Source organism: Myxocyprinus asiaticus, chromosome 26 (genome assembly GCF_019703515.2).
Source record: "Myxocyprinus asiaticus isolate MX2 ecotype Aquarium Trade chromosome 26, UBuf_Myxa_2, whole genome shotgun sequence".
In the NCBI taxonomy this organism is placed as follows: domain Eukaryota; kingdom Metazoa; phylum Chordata; class Actinopteri; order Cypriniformes; family Catostomidae; genus Myxocyprinus; species Myxocyprinus asiaticus.
Genome location: NC_059369.1, coordinates 1,362,117 through 1,379,075, shown reverse-complemented (window position 1 = coordinate 1,379,075; position 16,959 = coordinate 1,362,117). Strand labels below are relative to the sequence as shown.

Below are 16,959 nucleotides of genomic sequence, written 5' to 3'. Positions count from 1 at the left end.
GCAAAGAGAAAATAAATCAGGCATATACTCTATGCTTGCTCTTGTGTCACTTGAATAATAATAAAGAAATATTTTGGTCTACTTTGATGCTTCACACTGGGAAAAAAATAAATTAACTAGATTGACCAATATATTGACCAACACAACATGGGTGTCGCTTTAAAGCTTAGAAGCTTGACTTTACAATCATATAAGCAGTATGATAAACTCTTAACAAGTGTTCCATTTTCTTAACTGTACACCATACTGTCAAACACACAGTCAAAACATCTTACAGATCGGAAAGTGCTCAAATAGAAAATGATAAATGTTGTGTCACTCACAAACCAATTATATATATCGAGTAAAAGCAGTGATAGCACTGAGTTTATAATTTGTAAACAAATGTTGCATTCTCACTTGTATAACCTTATGAAACGTAAACAGAATATAAAAACAACAGAGGGTTCCAATTAAAACAAGCCAAAATACAATGTGATATGATGCATAGATCTTAAAAATCTAATGCGAAAAAGCAGGCCAATCACAGCTATTGTGGTCTGCATAGATGCAACACTTTTTGGAGAGATGTGCATCAGGCTACAGCATAAGCTATGTTGTAACAGTCGAAAATGCGTAGCCTACAGCGTAGGTTCATCACAGATGTTGAAATTGGCCTTTAGATATCTCAATCTACCAGGGTACAGAGATGGTTTTATCATGGTACATTACACTCATACACTACCAATCAAAAGTTTGGGAACTTTTTGATGCTTGAAATTATTTTTATATTCAAATATAAATTATGACTATGTATGAATTTCTTTACAAAACTAAAGTTGTACTTAAAAAAATATAAATATGGAGTGATTAGTGAAGGAAAATCAGTCAAGTTTCCAGAATACATGGGAACTCCTTCAGTTCTGTTTGAAAAGCATCCCATCATTTAATTATACATATTGAGTTGGTGTGTTCAAACATTTGATTGCTGGTATACCATATTAATGATTAACATATTCTTGTCTTAAGATATTTAAATGGTACTCCAAGGGGCTTCAAAGAATACTATGAAAATACCATGGTACATTTCCAAAAACCATTGTAATACTTTTGGGGTGTTTCTGTACCTGTGGACAGTTTCAAGGAAGTTTGTATATGTGACTGTTCAGACTGGATTTCCAACCTTCCAACCTGTTGTGTAAATGTGTAGCTCAGCTAGAACACGCTTCCGCTGGATTCAGCCTCATTTTGCTCCTGGAGCTGATGGCTGGGCACTGGATAATATGCTGCTGACACCCGGCTGCCCCTGGATGTGCTCTGGACATGGCCTCTGTGACAACGGACACTGTGTGTGAGTGTCTTGTAGTTGCATTACAGTTTATACGCCGTGTGAGTCCATGCTTACTCAAAGCCACGATGTGCTTTATGATAATTTCAGATGACTCAACTTCCCCTTGTCAGCCTCAAGTAATCCACATTTTCAATGGTTTTCTCTCTCACTCAGCTGTGACAAGGGTTATGGTGGCATTCATTGCGTGCCTGTAGTTCCTCTGCCATCAGTTCTGAAGGAAGATTTCAATGAGAATCTGAAGTCAGACATCTGGCCGGAGGTGTACGGGGCAGAGAGGGGTACATTGAGTGGAGAGCCCCTAAAATCAGGAACAGCCCTCATCTTTAAAGGGGTGAGTACCATGGAAATACCAGTGCCCTTTCAGTTACTGTCAGATAAAAGGTATTTGAGCGAATTTGGCCAGTGTTTACCGGAAGACAAAACTGTACTGCTTTATGAATCGGTCCAGCCTTATATCAGTAAAGGCAGTGAAGAACCACTAGTTATTTCATGTAGTTATATTTTTTGTTTACAAGCAATATTTAAGGAATTTAGTTTGAACTGTAGAACAACTAATTGTGTCTAATGACATTTATAACCTGTTGTACAATATTTAGGAAAAAAAGATTTTGCAGTGTTTTTCCAATTTTCCGAATGACAGATATTGAGTCTTGTTTTTAGAACACAATTTAGCGGAATTTATGCTTATAACAAGAAAGAAAACAAAATATTTCTCAATGGGGTAGGAACTTTTGTTTTCCCTTTAAAGTTATTATTCTCACCCAATTTTTTTTAGATATCTCTGAAAACTATACAAAATATCATGTAATTTTATGTCATTTTGCTTCTTAAGTAAATGTATCTTGTTGAAAGAATGTTTAAATATTTTACTGGAAAGAAGATCAAAAATGCTCAATAAGAAAGTGATTTTTTGCAGTTTTTTTACTGTCTTGAATTTGGTGTTGGAAAACTGTGTGTCATCTGCAGGAGGGGTTGCGGATGCTGGTTTCAACAGATTTAGACTGCACAAATACAATGTACATCCAATTTTCATTCAAGTTCATAACAAAGGGTAAGTTTAGGTTTACGCTGGGTTTACATGTTATTGCATGATAATGACTTTACTTGTATTAAAATTGTTTGTTTGGGTTTTGTGTGTTTGTGTGTACAGGAGTGCCTGAGCGGTCTCACTCTGTGTTGCTGCAGTACTCTGTGAATGGAGGCATCAGTTGGCTGCTTATAGACGAATTTTATTTTCCCACCTCCACAGACACACTGTTTGTTCACTTGTCTTTACCACCCAGTGCACAGACGAATGCTACACGCTTTAGATTGTGGCAGCCTTACAACAGTGGTAAGAAAACACACAGTTACGCAAACATACAAAACATACACTCATACACTCTCACTTATAAAACACACAACCATACATACAGTACAGTACTTTTTGACTTACTCTCAACGACTCTATTGTGAAGAGTAGTTTCTCTCAACTTAGAGCCATTGTAAAGCTGAAAGGGAACCAGAGGTAATGCATAGAGAAATTCACAGTGAAGTCATTTTGACCCTGATACTGGAAACATGAAGGCATCACACTTAACATTGGGACTTTTAATGCTGGTGGATCAGCAGAACAACTTTGAAAATGGCATTAGCCATTATTCAGTGGTTACTTAAGCAATCTCACTTTCTATTCCTGCTTGATTAGAGTGATGCTGTAGTGACATTTCAGTATAGCTCAGTTTAATGTGTCATTCATGAGTAGAAATATTAGAAGGAAGGCATTGGATTCATTGTTAACAAAGACTTGGTGTCCTACAATGTCACCGCACAGGTCAATTGCATTGTTGTGAGAATGCATTTATCAAATAGCCAAGTGAGTGAACAGGGTTACCTATCAAGTCGGTCACTTTGACGCTTCTTCATTAGCTGACACTATGAAGAACTCCTCAGGAGTGATGATCTCTGAAGCCCTTTAAAATCATGCGAATATATTTGCAGATGGTGCTTGATACTCCGCCCCTGATGCGCACCTCATCGCGGGCATATAAACCGGAGCACAGTGCCATTTCATCAGACTTATTCTCTTCAGGATCGCAAAGAAATCTCTCATGCTGTGGACGTCCCAACCTTTGCTTCGTCATTGATATTGAACACTTTACCAGCGAGCGGATTTTTTTCTACCTCCCTGCTTGTGCTCCCACAAACAGTGTGTTTGGTATCTACTGCATTTGAAATGCTATTGATATTGTAATTGCAACTGTGTGTTTATTACAGGTAAAGCACATAAAGAGTAATTTGCTTAATGACTTCTTTTTCAAAATGGCGTTTTGCAAATGTTTTCAACATTGTGAGCGTTATATCCCTCTGTCTGATGGGTACGAGTGCTGCATGATATGCCTGGGCCAAGCCCACGTAGAAGTGGCACTTGGTGAGATTTATTGCCTTCACTACGAGCGCATGAAACTCAAGATGCTTCACATGCAGCTCGCCTTCTTTCTGAAGGATGATGCCGGTCCCCCTCCCTATCACCATACTCCTTCTGCAGATACCAAGAGACTGCATAAGGGAGGCACGTGAGGATGGGATGTTGAGCGCAGAGAGTTTGAGGAGCAATTATCGCTGGCAAAAGCCTTGGTGCCTTCCCTCCTCCACTACAGGCGTCTTCGCCCATTGAATTCACCAGTGATGATCTGCGCCCCTCATTCGGCATGCAGGGTACAATCACGTTTATCGGTGGTGATGAAGATGGTGATGCTATATCTCTCAGTGTCTATAGGTGAGGCCTGGTCTAATTTGGCTGATGAATTTGTTGGTGTTTCCCACCAGCGGAAGTCTGCACCGAAATCTCTGATGCTGAGTTGCTCAGGTTATATCTTAGGTGATCAAGAAGCTACAGCTTGAGTGCCCCACCCCGAGTGGGCCCAAGCACTTATATCTCATAAAAAAAAAAAATTCTTGAGTCAACATGACTCATGATGCAAAGCCACTTACTTTTATGTGCTAATTGCACCATGTCACAGGCTTTTCTTGATATTTGCCTTTGAAGGAACTGCGTACCAGTTCAAAGTCCTGCCCTTCCACTTCTCACTAGCTCCCTGCACATTCACGCAATGTGTGGATGTGCCGTATTTCCTTTTTGGAGATGGAACTTGACTAGGAACATGCTCACTGTTTTGTCCAATGATTGATGAGTTTCAAGCTAGGGAGAGCTTTGCAGTTGAATTGTTTGGGCCTCAAAATTAATTGGGCAAAGAGTCTGTTATTGCCCAGTCGGAAAGTTTCCTTCTTAGGGATGGAACTCGACTCGGTGACCATGTTGGCTTGTCTCACAAATGAACGTGCTCGCTCTGTTCTCTAATGCTTCATGAGTTTCAAGCTAGGGAGAGCTTTGCTGCTGAAATTGTTTTAGCTGTCTAGCCACTGTCTATCTGCATTAGTGATTTGGAAATTGCCTGCTTTATATGGGAAAAGCGTCATGCTCAGCCAGGTGGCCAGACACAAAGTTGTCACGACAGACATTCATCCTTTCTGTCCTTGGTTTCCGTAGCTTGTACAGTTTTTGGATGTCATTGATTGCTTGTCTGTGGGTAAACGTCCTTTGGATGTAACATTTTTACAAGAAGCAAGGCAGCTCAGGCCCTCTCGCCCTGCTACTGCCCCAGTCTGGGACCTGGTACCTGTATTTAATTGCTTACAGATTCTTTGATCAAACCATGTGATGAGGGAACTTTGTGTGTACATAAACCGTACAAGTCAATTTAAGCTGATGCATCAGTTCTTTGTCTGCTTTGGAGCTCGTTCAAATGTTTGACCACATCCAAGTAAAGGCTTTCGTACTGGGTTTTCAATGCTGTTGCATTTGCCTACGATGCGCTTGGCTGGGATTTTATTACCTTTGCCAGGTTTCATAACTTGGATGCTCCCTCTCTCTCTCTCTTCTCATGTATTAGCTGTGGAAGAGAGATAATTGTCTATGCACACTGCCCTGGGGGTTTGTGTCATGATATGATGGGAGCTGGTCTCATTACCCACTGTCTGGCTTTTTTCTTCTTAACACTGTGTTAAATTAAATGTTTACTAACTGGGACGGCTTGTGGCATTTCTTTATTCTGTGAGTCGCTGACTGTTTTGAACTCTTTCTCCGCTGTGTTGCGGTGAGTGTTGTTGTGCAGTGTTCACTATCCTGTATGTAGTGTCATTGTTACATTTCCTAACCATACGTGGTTGTTGAAATTGTCTCTTCCTTCCCGTTCTTCAATATGAAGGGGGACTTTGCCGATGCCTTTAACTATCCTTTTTTTTTTTTTTGTCAAATAAGTTTTATTGGAAAACAGAATTTAAAATAGGATTACCAACTTTACAGATTCCATTTCCTTTGTGTATACATATATGTAAATATACAAAAAAAAAACACACACATTTAAAGAGCAAAAACAGCATAATAGTCACAACAATCTTCTTAAAAGTATATCCCTTTGCTTTCCAAGACTATTCTACATTCAAATTAAAAAGGTATAGTGAAAATATACTAATGCATTGCATTGCAAGAGCGATGTGTTAGGCAATGGGGTTTCCTTTAAGGTAACAGATAAAAGGGTGCCAGATCTTATAAAACTGTTCAAATTTACCCTTCAGATGGTATCTAATTTGTTCCAAGTGTAAAGTAGGCATCAATTCTTTAAGCCATAATTTGACAGTAGGGACCTCATTTTTCTTCCAGAACAGCTTCTTGGCTGTAGTTAAACTGTATGCAAGCAGCTTGGGTTGCGCTCTGCTTAGAGTATGTGTAAGGTCAGAAAGTCCCAGAATGATGAATGCAGGGTCTGGTTTAATTTGAACACTGAGTATTTCTGAAAGCACATCAAAAATGTTGTACCAATAACTCTGTATCTTGGAGCAGAAAACAAAACTATGAGACAGATCAGCATCAACTGTATTGCATTTATCACAGAGAGGGGAGATATTTGGAAAAATCCTATGCAGTTTCTTTTTAGAATAATTTAATCTGTGGATGATCTTAAACTGGATGTTTAAGTGAACAGTGAACAGTGACTAGAGTTAATAGAATGTTCATTAATATCTTTTAAACTATTTTGCCAAATTTCCTCAGGAATTTCCACTTTCTCCCATTCGTCTTTGAGTGTCTTTGTAGAAGGAGAATTGATGAATTGTAACAAATCATAGATTAATGATAACAAATTTTTACTTCCCTTACACTGATCAAAACATTTGTCAATGACTGAGGGTGATACATTATCCGAGGAAGGTGTATGAGCACGTGTATAATTTCACATTTTTTGAAACCTTTTATGATTAACATTTTTATTGATTCCTACATCAAACACAGAAAAGCAAAACATAAATGCACAGAATCAACATTCAACTCCCACTACCATATGTTTATTCCCTATATTGATGACCACCCCATCGCCTAAAATACAGAGTCTGGGGCAAAATGAAATTTGAATGCCCAGAACGTCACATATAAAACTCTGAACCTTCAACCACCCCCCCCCCCCACCAAAAAAAAACATGGGTTGTCTCTCCATCTTCTGACTGGCATCACCAGCAGGTGGGTGTGTCTTTAAGACCAAGTCTATATAATCTAGAGGGGGTCCAATAGAATCTATGTAAAATCTTGAATTGCATAAGGCGAACCCTTGCATCTCTAGCCCACACTCCTTCCTCCAATACCAAGTTTAAATCTAACTCCCATAATCTCTTGATAGAAGTTAAAGCTCCATCCCCCAGACTCTGAATTAACAGGGAGCAATACACTGATGCCTCATGACCTTTTCCAAAAGCAGTAATCTGCCGCTTTAGGGGAGTGTATGCTACTCCCAAAAACAATACAGAGCAGGTGGCACAGCTGTAAATACCTATAGAACTGAGATCTGAGAATCACAAAATGTTGAACCAAATTTTCAAAAGATCTCTACACTCCACTCTCATATAGATCACTGAGTGTAGTAACCCCCCTCACAATCCACTCTGACCAGCAGAAAGGGGACTTATTAATACATAATTTAGGGTTCAGCCATATGCTTGAAGCAACATTTAAATAAATGTCCGAATTAAACACTCTGGACACCTTTTTTCCTTACCGGTTGCAATGGCGAAATGGGGCAAGAACTTCCAGTTCAATACAAAACCAGAGAGAGGCTCTCTCAGGTGGAAGCGACCAGTGAGTCAAATGTACTGTAGAGGTAAATACCTTTTGAGAAATCCCCTGAGGATGGGAGGGGCCGCGGCCTCCCCCTCCTCACACCACTCTGACGTGGAGCTGACGAAGATGGCCCCGGGTCCACCTCCCCTGCCAAAGCATCGCACATTTCACATCTACTAGCTTTCTTGCAGGACCCATCCGCACATATTCCCTTCAACACATTTTTGAACTCAGGCCAATTAGTTCCCAGAATTAGCGGATGGGCGAGGCTAGAACTAACTGCCACCTCCACTCTATGCTTTGTTCCCTGAAATGTAATAACAAGGGTCACTACAGGATAGTTGTGAATATCCCCATGCACACACTTCACCCTCACCCTTTTGGTTGTGACCAAAGCCTCATGTTGAACCAAGCATTGGTCCACCAAGGCTTGATGAGTACCTCCAGTGATGCTGGGCGGTGCCACTGGACCCATTCCACCATTCCTTTCAGTAGCCAACGGATCAGCTGCTCCAGCACCACCTGGTCAACAACTCCCTCAACGCCACGGTCCTTTGCCAGCAGCCACTTCCGGCAGGCGTCTCTGAGCCATTTTGTGAAGGCAAATGGGCGGCCGGTCCTCTCCAACTTAATTGAACGGAAGAGCTTCCAGTATTGTTCTGTACTGCAGCCGCCCCATTGCAGGATGGTCTTCTTCAGGTCGTCGTAAACCAGGAGACTAGCCGCCGGCAGTTGTTGAGCTGCAAGTTGGGCTTCCCCGGACAGCAAGGGAATGAGCCTGGCCGCCCATTGAGCATGCGGCCAACCCCAGATATTGGTGGTTCACTCGAAGAGGTCCAGGAAGGTCTCTGGATCATCTTCCACCCCCATCTTCATGAGCGTGGGCAGGAACATGGGGGCTGCTGTGTCCGGGGTCGCAGCCAGGGCTTCCTCCTGGCTGAAGAGGCTCCAGATGCCGGTCCTATGCTTGAACTTGGAGGATCTCGTGAAAGCGACGATCTTGGTCTTGTCGAAGCTCAAGCAGGGCCTGTTGGTGGGTGTGGTGTAGGCTGGCGAGAGACTTGAGGACTTCTGCTAACTGTGAGCATCACCGTCATGTTCAACAGTTGACGCTGAATCTCTTTTACCTCACTGGCCAAACTGAGAACCGGGCTTGTGGCCTGTCGCTCAGGGGCTTCAGCTTAAGCACGTAAATGTCTTTTAATGTCTCCAGAGCCCGAGGATTTTGTATTCTTTGACATATTGTCTTCCTAGAACAGTTTTGGAACAGGATGTATCGAATCTCACCGGTTTATGACACAAAAAGTACTAAAAACTAGCAAAGTGCGCAGAGCTCGCCGTTCACACTTCTGAACCTCGCATGGCACCATGCGACTCTCTAATTTGTTGAAACCTAAAAAATTACTTTTGGGGAGTTTACATTTTTGTTGCATTTGAGTAAAGGTTGCCAGAACCCCATCAATGAAAAGGTTCCCTATAGTACGTATACCCAATTCTCCCCACTGTATAAGAGCCCCATCCGACCTCGAAGGTGGAAATGACGGATTCCTAGCAATAGGAGTTAAAAATGATAGGGACTTTATCTTAAAATGTTCTTTTATCTGTTCCAGATACAAAATGTATTCCGTATTACAATGCTGCTACTGAATATAGATTGATCTAGAGCCACAGGGGAGAGAATCACCGCTCCAGGATCGTAGGGTTAACACTGATCACGATCTATCTGTAGCCAATTTGGAGGGCTGACAAGATCATCCAACCACAATGAGATGATTCTCATGTGAGAGGCCCAATAATAAAGAGAGAAATCTGGGAGTGCCAGCCCTCACTCTCGTTTGGATGTACAAAGATGTGCCTTCTTGACTCTATGATTTTTATAGTCCCACAAGAACGGGAGAATAATTGAATCTAGATGTTTAAAGAAAGATTTAGGCAAAAAGATTGGAAAATACAATAGCTGTGGCAGGAATATAATTTTAATTGCATTTATTCTGCCATTCAGAGAAATAGGAAGGGTTCTCCAGAATTGTATATTAGCCTGCAGTTTGGCCATTAAAGAGGTAAAATTAGCCTTTAGGAGAGAAAAATATTTATTGGTAACTTCAATTCCAAGATATGTAAATTTCTTCAGTGATACTTTAAACAGGGAAGATTGTATCGGAGACAGTTTCTAGCACTGCAAACAAATAGTGCCACTCCACTCGATCGAATGCCTTTTTCGGCATCAAGGGAGATTATTACCAGATTTTCTTGAATAGCTTTGGAATGATGCATTATGTTAAAAAGGTGCCTAATTTTGTGCAAAGAGTTCCTGGAATAAATCCATTCTGATCAGGATGAATTAATCCACTAAATAATCTGTTTGCGAGAGTCTTAGACAGTATCTTTTGGTCAACATTAAGAAGAGAGATTGGTCTATATCCTTCAACCTCTTTCAGATTTTTACCTTTTTTTGGGAATAACAGTTATAATTGCTTCATTGAATGTCGGTGGTAGTCCAGTTACTAATGCATGCGAAAATGTTTTAAGCAAGTAGGGAGTAAGAATGTCACAAAATTTTTATATAATTCAGAAGGTAAGCCATCTGGGCCTGGAGTTTCACCACTCTTACCAAAAGAACTGATTGTGCCTTCTAACTCCTCTAAAGATATATCCTCATTAAGAAGGACACGATGATCTTGGGAAAGACAAGGAAGGTTACATTTATTTAGGAACTTATCCATAGCTTGTGTATCAGTGCAGGGATCAGAAGAATATAGCATTGTGTAAAATTTCTTAAAACACTCATTTATATCCTTAGACGTGGTATATTGTGTTCAGAATTTTGTCTTGAACTTTGAATGAATTGCATTATAATTTTCTAATTTACGTAGCTGCCTAATAAGTAATTTGTGTGGCTTTTCCCCGAATTCAAAATATTTTTGTTTAACGAAAAGAAATGATTTGTTTAATTTAGAGGAAACTAATTTATTATATTCAAGCCTTAACTGTAAGATTTTTTGTATGTATCCAACAAAGGATTTTGTGCATTTTCATTATCTAATTGATTCATTTGTTTCCCAAGATCCAAAAGTTTAGCTTTATACAATTTATTTCTGGACCCCTGATATGAAATTACACATCCTCTTAAATAAGCTTTCAGTGTCTCCCAGAGTAGCCCTGGTGAGACATCGGAGTTGTCATTATTCTCAAAGAATATTTCCATTTGTGTAAGCATGAAGTCATAAAATTTAGGATCATTGACAAGTTGGGGGTCCATCCTCCACAGTGGATGGGAGGATGACAAGTTATTGAGGACAAGTTCAAATGCAACTGGAGCTTGATCAGAAATTATTATATCATGGATCTTGGGGTTCAAGACATTAGAAATAAATTGTTTTCTATCACAAAGTAATCAATGTGTGTGTATACATTATGAACTTGTGAATGAAAAGTATAATCTCTCTCGGTTGGATGAAAAAGTCCCAATACATCCACTAAATTGGAACTGTTAATAAATGCGTTTAAAACATTTATTGTGTTGGACTGTGGGGATCTCTTAAGGGATGATCTGTCGAGGTACGGATCCAGGACACAATTAAAGTCCCCCCCTATAATGAGGTATGTCTGAAATATATTGGGAACAAAAGAGAAAACCTTCTTGAAAAAATCGAGATCATCAGAGTTTGGGCCATAGACATTCACTAAAGTTATAGGGAGGGAGTGTATCTCGCCAGACAAAATAAGATACCGACCCTCATTGTCTGTTATCAAAGCTTTAAGTTTAAATGGCACATCTTGTTGTATCAAGATAGGGACACCTCACGCTTTAACAGAGAAATTATATTGGTATACATGCCCTATCCATCCGCATTTCAACTTAATCTTAGAATCAGTTTTCAAGTGAGTTTCCTATAGAAAGACTACATCCGCAGACAAAGATTTCAAGTGAGACAATACCTTGCTCCTTTTAATGGGGTGATTTAATTCTTTTACATTTCACGAAGTGAAAATGAACCCTCGTCTGTTACTTGAAGTTACAGTATTACTTTGAATCATTGAAGACCTAACATTATTGTTATCACTACACCTTTTACCACCTTTAAACATCTTAAACAGGCACCAACCCCTCCCACCCACAAGCCTAAATGAAAACCCCGTCATCTGACTGACTAACTAGAACCTGCGGCACGATACAGAGTGAATTACAAAACAATAAGCACAAATGTAATAACAGAACAATAATGACAAACAAGTTAACACAATGTTGACCTTCAAATCTCAGATCAACACAGTTCCACAATAGATAATTTCGTAAGAACATCTCGAAAAAAAGGAAAGAATATTAGTTACAGAATGGGTTATAGTTCTGAGAATTTTCCAGTCGGCAGTTACCAAAATAGTTTTCACCCAGCGAGTGATGTGTTAATCATACTTAGCTCAGTTAAATGGCATCTGTTAGACCGGTCACCCAGTACCGAAGCAGTTTTCTGCAAACTTAACGGCTTTGTCCGGGTCAGTGAAGTAATGTTCCTTGCCATTGTACGAGATCCTTAATTTTGCTGGGTATTGTAGACCATACTTGATGCCAGGTTTGTCTTTAAGCAACTCCCTTGCCCACTTGAAAAGCGCACAGCGTTTTACCACTACTGGGGGGTAATCTGGAAAGATTAATTCTCTGCCCATTGAAAACAATTCGCTGCATCTTGGCTGCCTTTTGCACCCTCTTCCATCTCGTGGGTGTAGTGTAAGCGAAGAACAAAAGCCTGTGGTGGTTCATCATCCATGGGACGATTTCGCAATGCCTGATGGGCACGATCCACAAGCGGAGGTTTAAATAACGATAATGCCTCCATCAAAAGTTGAACAACGAAGTCCCATGGTTTCATTTTGGATTCGGCTCCCTCCTTGATTTGTAGTATGCAGAAGTTCTGTCTCCTAATACGGCCTTCGAGGTCAGTGCATTTGTCCGTGAGCTGCTCTAACACCTGTTTTAAGCACCCCACTTCTTGTTCCATCTTAACGGCCGTATCCGAAGACACGGAAGCATTGTTTTCCAAACTTGCTAATTTTATGGCATGCTCATCCACAGTAATTTTAACAGCAGAAATAGCCACACTGGCCTCATTTTTGAATGCCATAAGCTGATAGAGACTGCAAGCTGTTCGATCTTTGAGTCCATTATTTCCCATTGTCAGATATAATTGAGAGTAGTCTCGTACAAATGGAAGAGATCGCACTGAGGACAGTTATGTTGCCCGTGTCTTGAGTATTTCCATTGGGCATATCCTCCACAGCACAGTCCGAGGCGGCTGCAGCCTGATCCGTTGCTTTAAGAGATTTGCCCAGCATGCTTAACTGTGATTGTAATAAACCACTGTATGCTGATTAACAAGTTGTAGGACGAATATCTGTACCTTTCCTAACTGTAGAAAATCTTAAAAAGATGATCCGACTAGATTATATTGGATTTGTTGCGGAGCTGTCATGAAACATGTGCTACACGCTCATGTTGAAACCAGAAGCCTATCCTTTTTTGCTAGTATCCATTTCCTTTTACGTGTGAATCAGTAGTACGACATTGTGGTATGCAGTCACCATAGCGTAAGCTACTGGCGCAGAGTTAGTGTTCTACTTTAGGGGCCTGGGTAGCTCAGTGAGTATTGACCCTGACTACCACCCCTGGAGTCGCGAATCCAGGGTGTGCTGAGTGACTCCAGCCAGGTCTCCTAAGCAACCAAATTGGCCCAGTTGCTAGGGAGGGTAGAGTCACATGGGGTATCCTCTTCGTGGTCATGATTAGGGGTTCTCGCTCTCAATGGGGCACGTGGTAAGTTGTGCGTGGTTCGCGGAGAATAGTATGAGCCTCCTGTGCTATGAGTCTCCGCAGTGTCACGCACAGCAAGCCACGTGGTAAGATGCATGGATTGACTGTCTCAGAAGCGGAGGCAACTGAGACTTGTCCTCCGCCACCTGGATTGAGGTGACTAACCGCGCCACCATGAGTGAATTGGGCATTCCAAATTGGGAAAAAAGGGGATAAAAAGAAAAAAATTGATCTACTTGAAAGGGAACATCTTGGTTATGACTGAAACCTTGGTTCCCTGAAACGAGGGAACGGACTCTGTGTATGCTTGCTGCCTTACTGATTTCTCACAGTTAAGGGACCTAGAGATGCACTCTCTTCCCTGCAGTCAGAAAAACTTGATGAAATGGTGCTGTGCTCTGGTTTATATGCCCATAGCATCAGCTACTGACGCAGAGTCTCGTTCCCTTCTTTCAGGGAACCAAGGTTACAGTTGTAACCGAGACATTTATTGTAATGGATTAGTAAATGTGATATCTTGGCATGAGGGTATGGGGTGACTGTACAGTACATGGACATTTGTTTGTTTGCCTCACAGAGACCCAGAAGTTGTTAATGGTGTCTGATAAGTAAGAGTGGCACAAAGACTGCACCTTTGCTGGATCCTAAGACTTTCCCTCTTTAGGATCCGGCAGGTGAAGGGTTTTCGCGCCACTTGACCCTGCTTAATAATCAGTTAATTAAATATATAGGCCTTTATCACTCTTCGACATTCACATACGTGAAAACATTTATTTGTGTTTTTCTTTTGTTTAAACAGACAATCTATGTAAATTGAAACAGTTCCAAAGCCTTAAGGTCAAAGTGTACACAAAGTGTAACTGGTATATGTCAGTGACATCATGTCCTGAGGTTACCTTAGCAGTTTGGAGACAGTGCCACCTACAGATCAAAAGAAAATTGTTTGGTCAGCATGGATGGCATGCTACCTACATGACAGCCTAGCATGCTAACTGTAGGGTATTATATATTTAAAGGCTAATTGGTCATTGGGCTATCCACAGAAGGCTAATTGGTAATTATGCTATCCATAGACAATGTTCATTTAGCATGCTGATTGATTAGCATGCTAGCCAATGCTTTTCTGAACTGATTCTAAACTTGGCATGTCTCTTTGCTATTGCTGAGTGGTGCAGAGTGTAAACCTTTGGACTAGCACCTCAAAGGTTGTGTTCAAATCCCACAATGTGTGGTTTTTAAAATTTTACTTATGTGTCTTTTGAGTCTTCATGTTGACAATGTAGGCTATATTTCACTGCATAATTCCTGCTTGAATTCAAGACCACTTAGCTGTATTGACAACATTTCTCAGCAATCATTTTGCAGTCTAAATGTGGTCATGTCACTTTGGCATCTTATAAACTTGGCATTTGTGTGGAGCATTGGATAAGGTTCAGGACTACAACATCAAAGGTTGAGTGTTCAAACCCTGCCTCAGCTAGTCTTACAGTTATGCCTCTGTTAAACTAGTCTTCTTTGCATTGTGCTTAGTGAATGCCAGCAGGGCTTGGCCCCAGTCGTTGCTGCTTGCAGGTATATTTTCTTTTTTACTGTTACAAGCTCAACTTTTTGTATTTTATTTTCAACCCCACAGGAAAGAAGGAGGAGGTTTGGGTGATTGATGACCTCATCATAGATGGCAACACTGTCAATAACGTACCAGTTATATTAGATAGTTTTGAAGGGGGACCTCAGGAGGGAAACTGGCTGTTTTATCCTGGAGGCAACACTGGATTCTACTGCCCATACCAGAGAGAGGGACTGTGAGTATCTTCTTGTCATTAGAACTAATGTAACACATTGTATTTTAGCAATCTCAGCCCTGCATCTGTAGGTAGTAATGAAGCTTCTGAAACAATAGGGCTTTCATTACAATTGTATTGAAATTGTTTTCATTGTTCCAAAGCTTCTGTACACGTTTTACTGCCATCTGCTGGGAAAAAACATGAAGTGCAGCTACTAAATGCTTCTACAACCTGTGCTAAAAGTTATCAATGCTATATTGTTGTTTTTGTGTTTTACTAAGTCTTAATTTATAAGACTAAGTTAATAGACTAACTTATTATCCAAACTATTATTTGAAAATAAATGTGCTCGTGGTCTGGGCAGTAAAATAAAATGAAGGTATTTGTGTTACTGTATTGGTATAAATCTTGGACTGGAATTAGCACAACATACCAACAAATTCAGTCAAATCAAGCTTCAGATTACACGAATCATATGTTTATCACAAAATCAGTCAAGCTCCGATATGCGCTTTACTGTTAAATGGGTTGGTTTTTTGACACAAGCTTTGAAGCTTCCGTATCAAACAACACTTTACTATCTGTAGGATGCCAACAACATAATTGTAAAGATGTTACAGCACAATAGTTTGGCTTCATGAGCTCAGTGTTCAGAGAGTGTGTTGGCTTCATATTACTGTCACTGTGTTTGCAGGGAAGATGACTCAGCTATGGTGTTTATGTCCAGTGAATTGGGTGAACACTCTATAACCACAAGAGATATTGATGTCAACGAGAACACTGTCATCCAGTTCGAGGTAAAGCTTTGCAAGATGGAGATTTTTTGTGTAACATTCTATTTCTTAAAGTTAAAGGTAAATGCCTATTCCTTTGCCTTTCATTGTTTGTGATATTGGCTAACAGTCTTGAGTAAGAATGTTACTACTTAGTATTAACTGTTCCTGTCTGTTGTAGATTAATGTGGGCTGCACCACTGAAAGCTCCTCCTTAAACCCTGTGCGACTGGAGTTTTCACGAGACTTTGGAGCCACATGGCATCTGTTAGTTCCCCTATGTGCCGGGGGTCCCAGGCTCAGTTCTCTTTGTTCTACTGAACTCCACCCTGCCAGTGTGTATTACCCCGGCACCACTCAGGGCTGGAGAAGAGAAGTTATCCACTTTGGCAAGCTGCGATTGTGTGGGTTAGTGAAAAACACTTTTATTTTTACTTTTTTGCAGTTTGAAGCTGTTTTACAGTGTGTCCATTTACTTTGTAGATCTGTGAGGTTCCGCTGGTACCAAGGATTTTATTCGGGTGGCGTGGCACCGCCCACCTGGGCCCTGGACAGTGTTTACATCGGCCCTCAGTGTCAGAACATGTGTAATGGCCATGGGGCATGTGTTCAGGGCACTCACTGTAACTGTGATTCAGGTTACTCTGGTCCTGACTGCACCATCCGGGATATGCCCAATCCAGATTTTCTGAAGGAGGATTTTGAAGGTACAGAAACAAACAGACAATATGAGGATGTGCTTATATGACTGAGGGTGGATGAATAACAACCCCAGACAAGGGCGTAGAAGCATTTACATGTTTCCACTGATCATGGTATAAATATTTGGGGGGGTTGTACTTGCTTGTTTTGATTATTGGAGGGGGGTTACCTCACCCCATCCCCCCTGGAATCTACGCCCCTGACCCCAGATATTATGCTGTGATTTGCATATTGTTGACATTAATTTGAAATAATATAGTCATTTTAAACATTTTGTTTATTCACTAGCATACACCATTTTTAGCAGTTTACACATAAAGGATCCGATACACTCACGGCAAAGGTCGTCTTCATTTTTCCCTCAGAGCTAGAAAGAAGGTCAAAATGGTCGAGCAGCGGTATACTGTTTGCAAACA

At 40.7% G+C, this 16,959-nt stretch overlaps 1 protein-coding gene across 2 annotated transcripts in view; it reads left to right on the top strand.

Moving 5' to 3' along the window:
* Positions 1 to 16,959, top strand: part of reln (reelin) — a 238,129-nt gene that overhangs the window by 190,774 nt on the left and 30,396 nt on the right. For both annotated transcript variants that reach the window (XM_051656669.1, XM_051656668.1), the window contains exons 35-42: positions 1,190 to 1,330; positions 1,484 to 1,661; positions 2,297 to 2,381; positions 2,481 to 2,663; positions 14,918 to 15,086; positions 15,763 to 15,865; positions 16,023 to 16,249; positions 16,325 to 16,548. In XM_051656669.1, the coding sequence (XP_051512629.1) occupies positions 1,190 to 1,330; positions 1,484 to 1,661; positions 2,297 to 2,381; positions 2,481 to 2,663; positions 14,918 to 15,086; positions 15,763 to 15,865; positions 16,023 to 16,249; positions 16,325 to 16,548 (1,310 nt within the window). The remainder of the gene's footprint in view (positions 1 to 1,189; positions 1,331 to 1,483; positions 1,662 to 2,296; positions 2,382 to 2,480; positions 2,664 to 14,917; positions 15,087 to 15,762; positions 15,866 to 16,022; positions 16,250 to 16,324; positions 16,549 to 16,959) is intronic.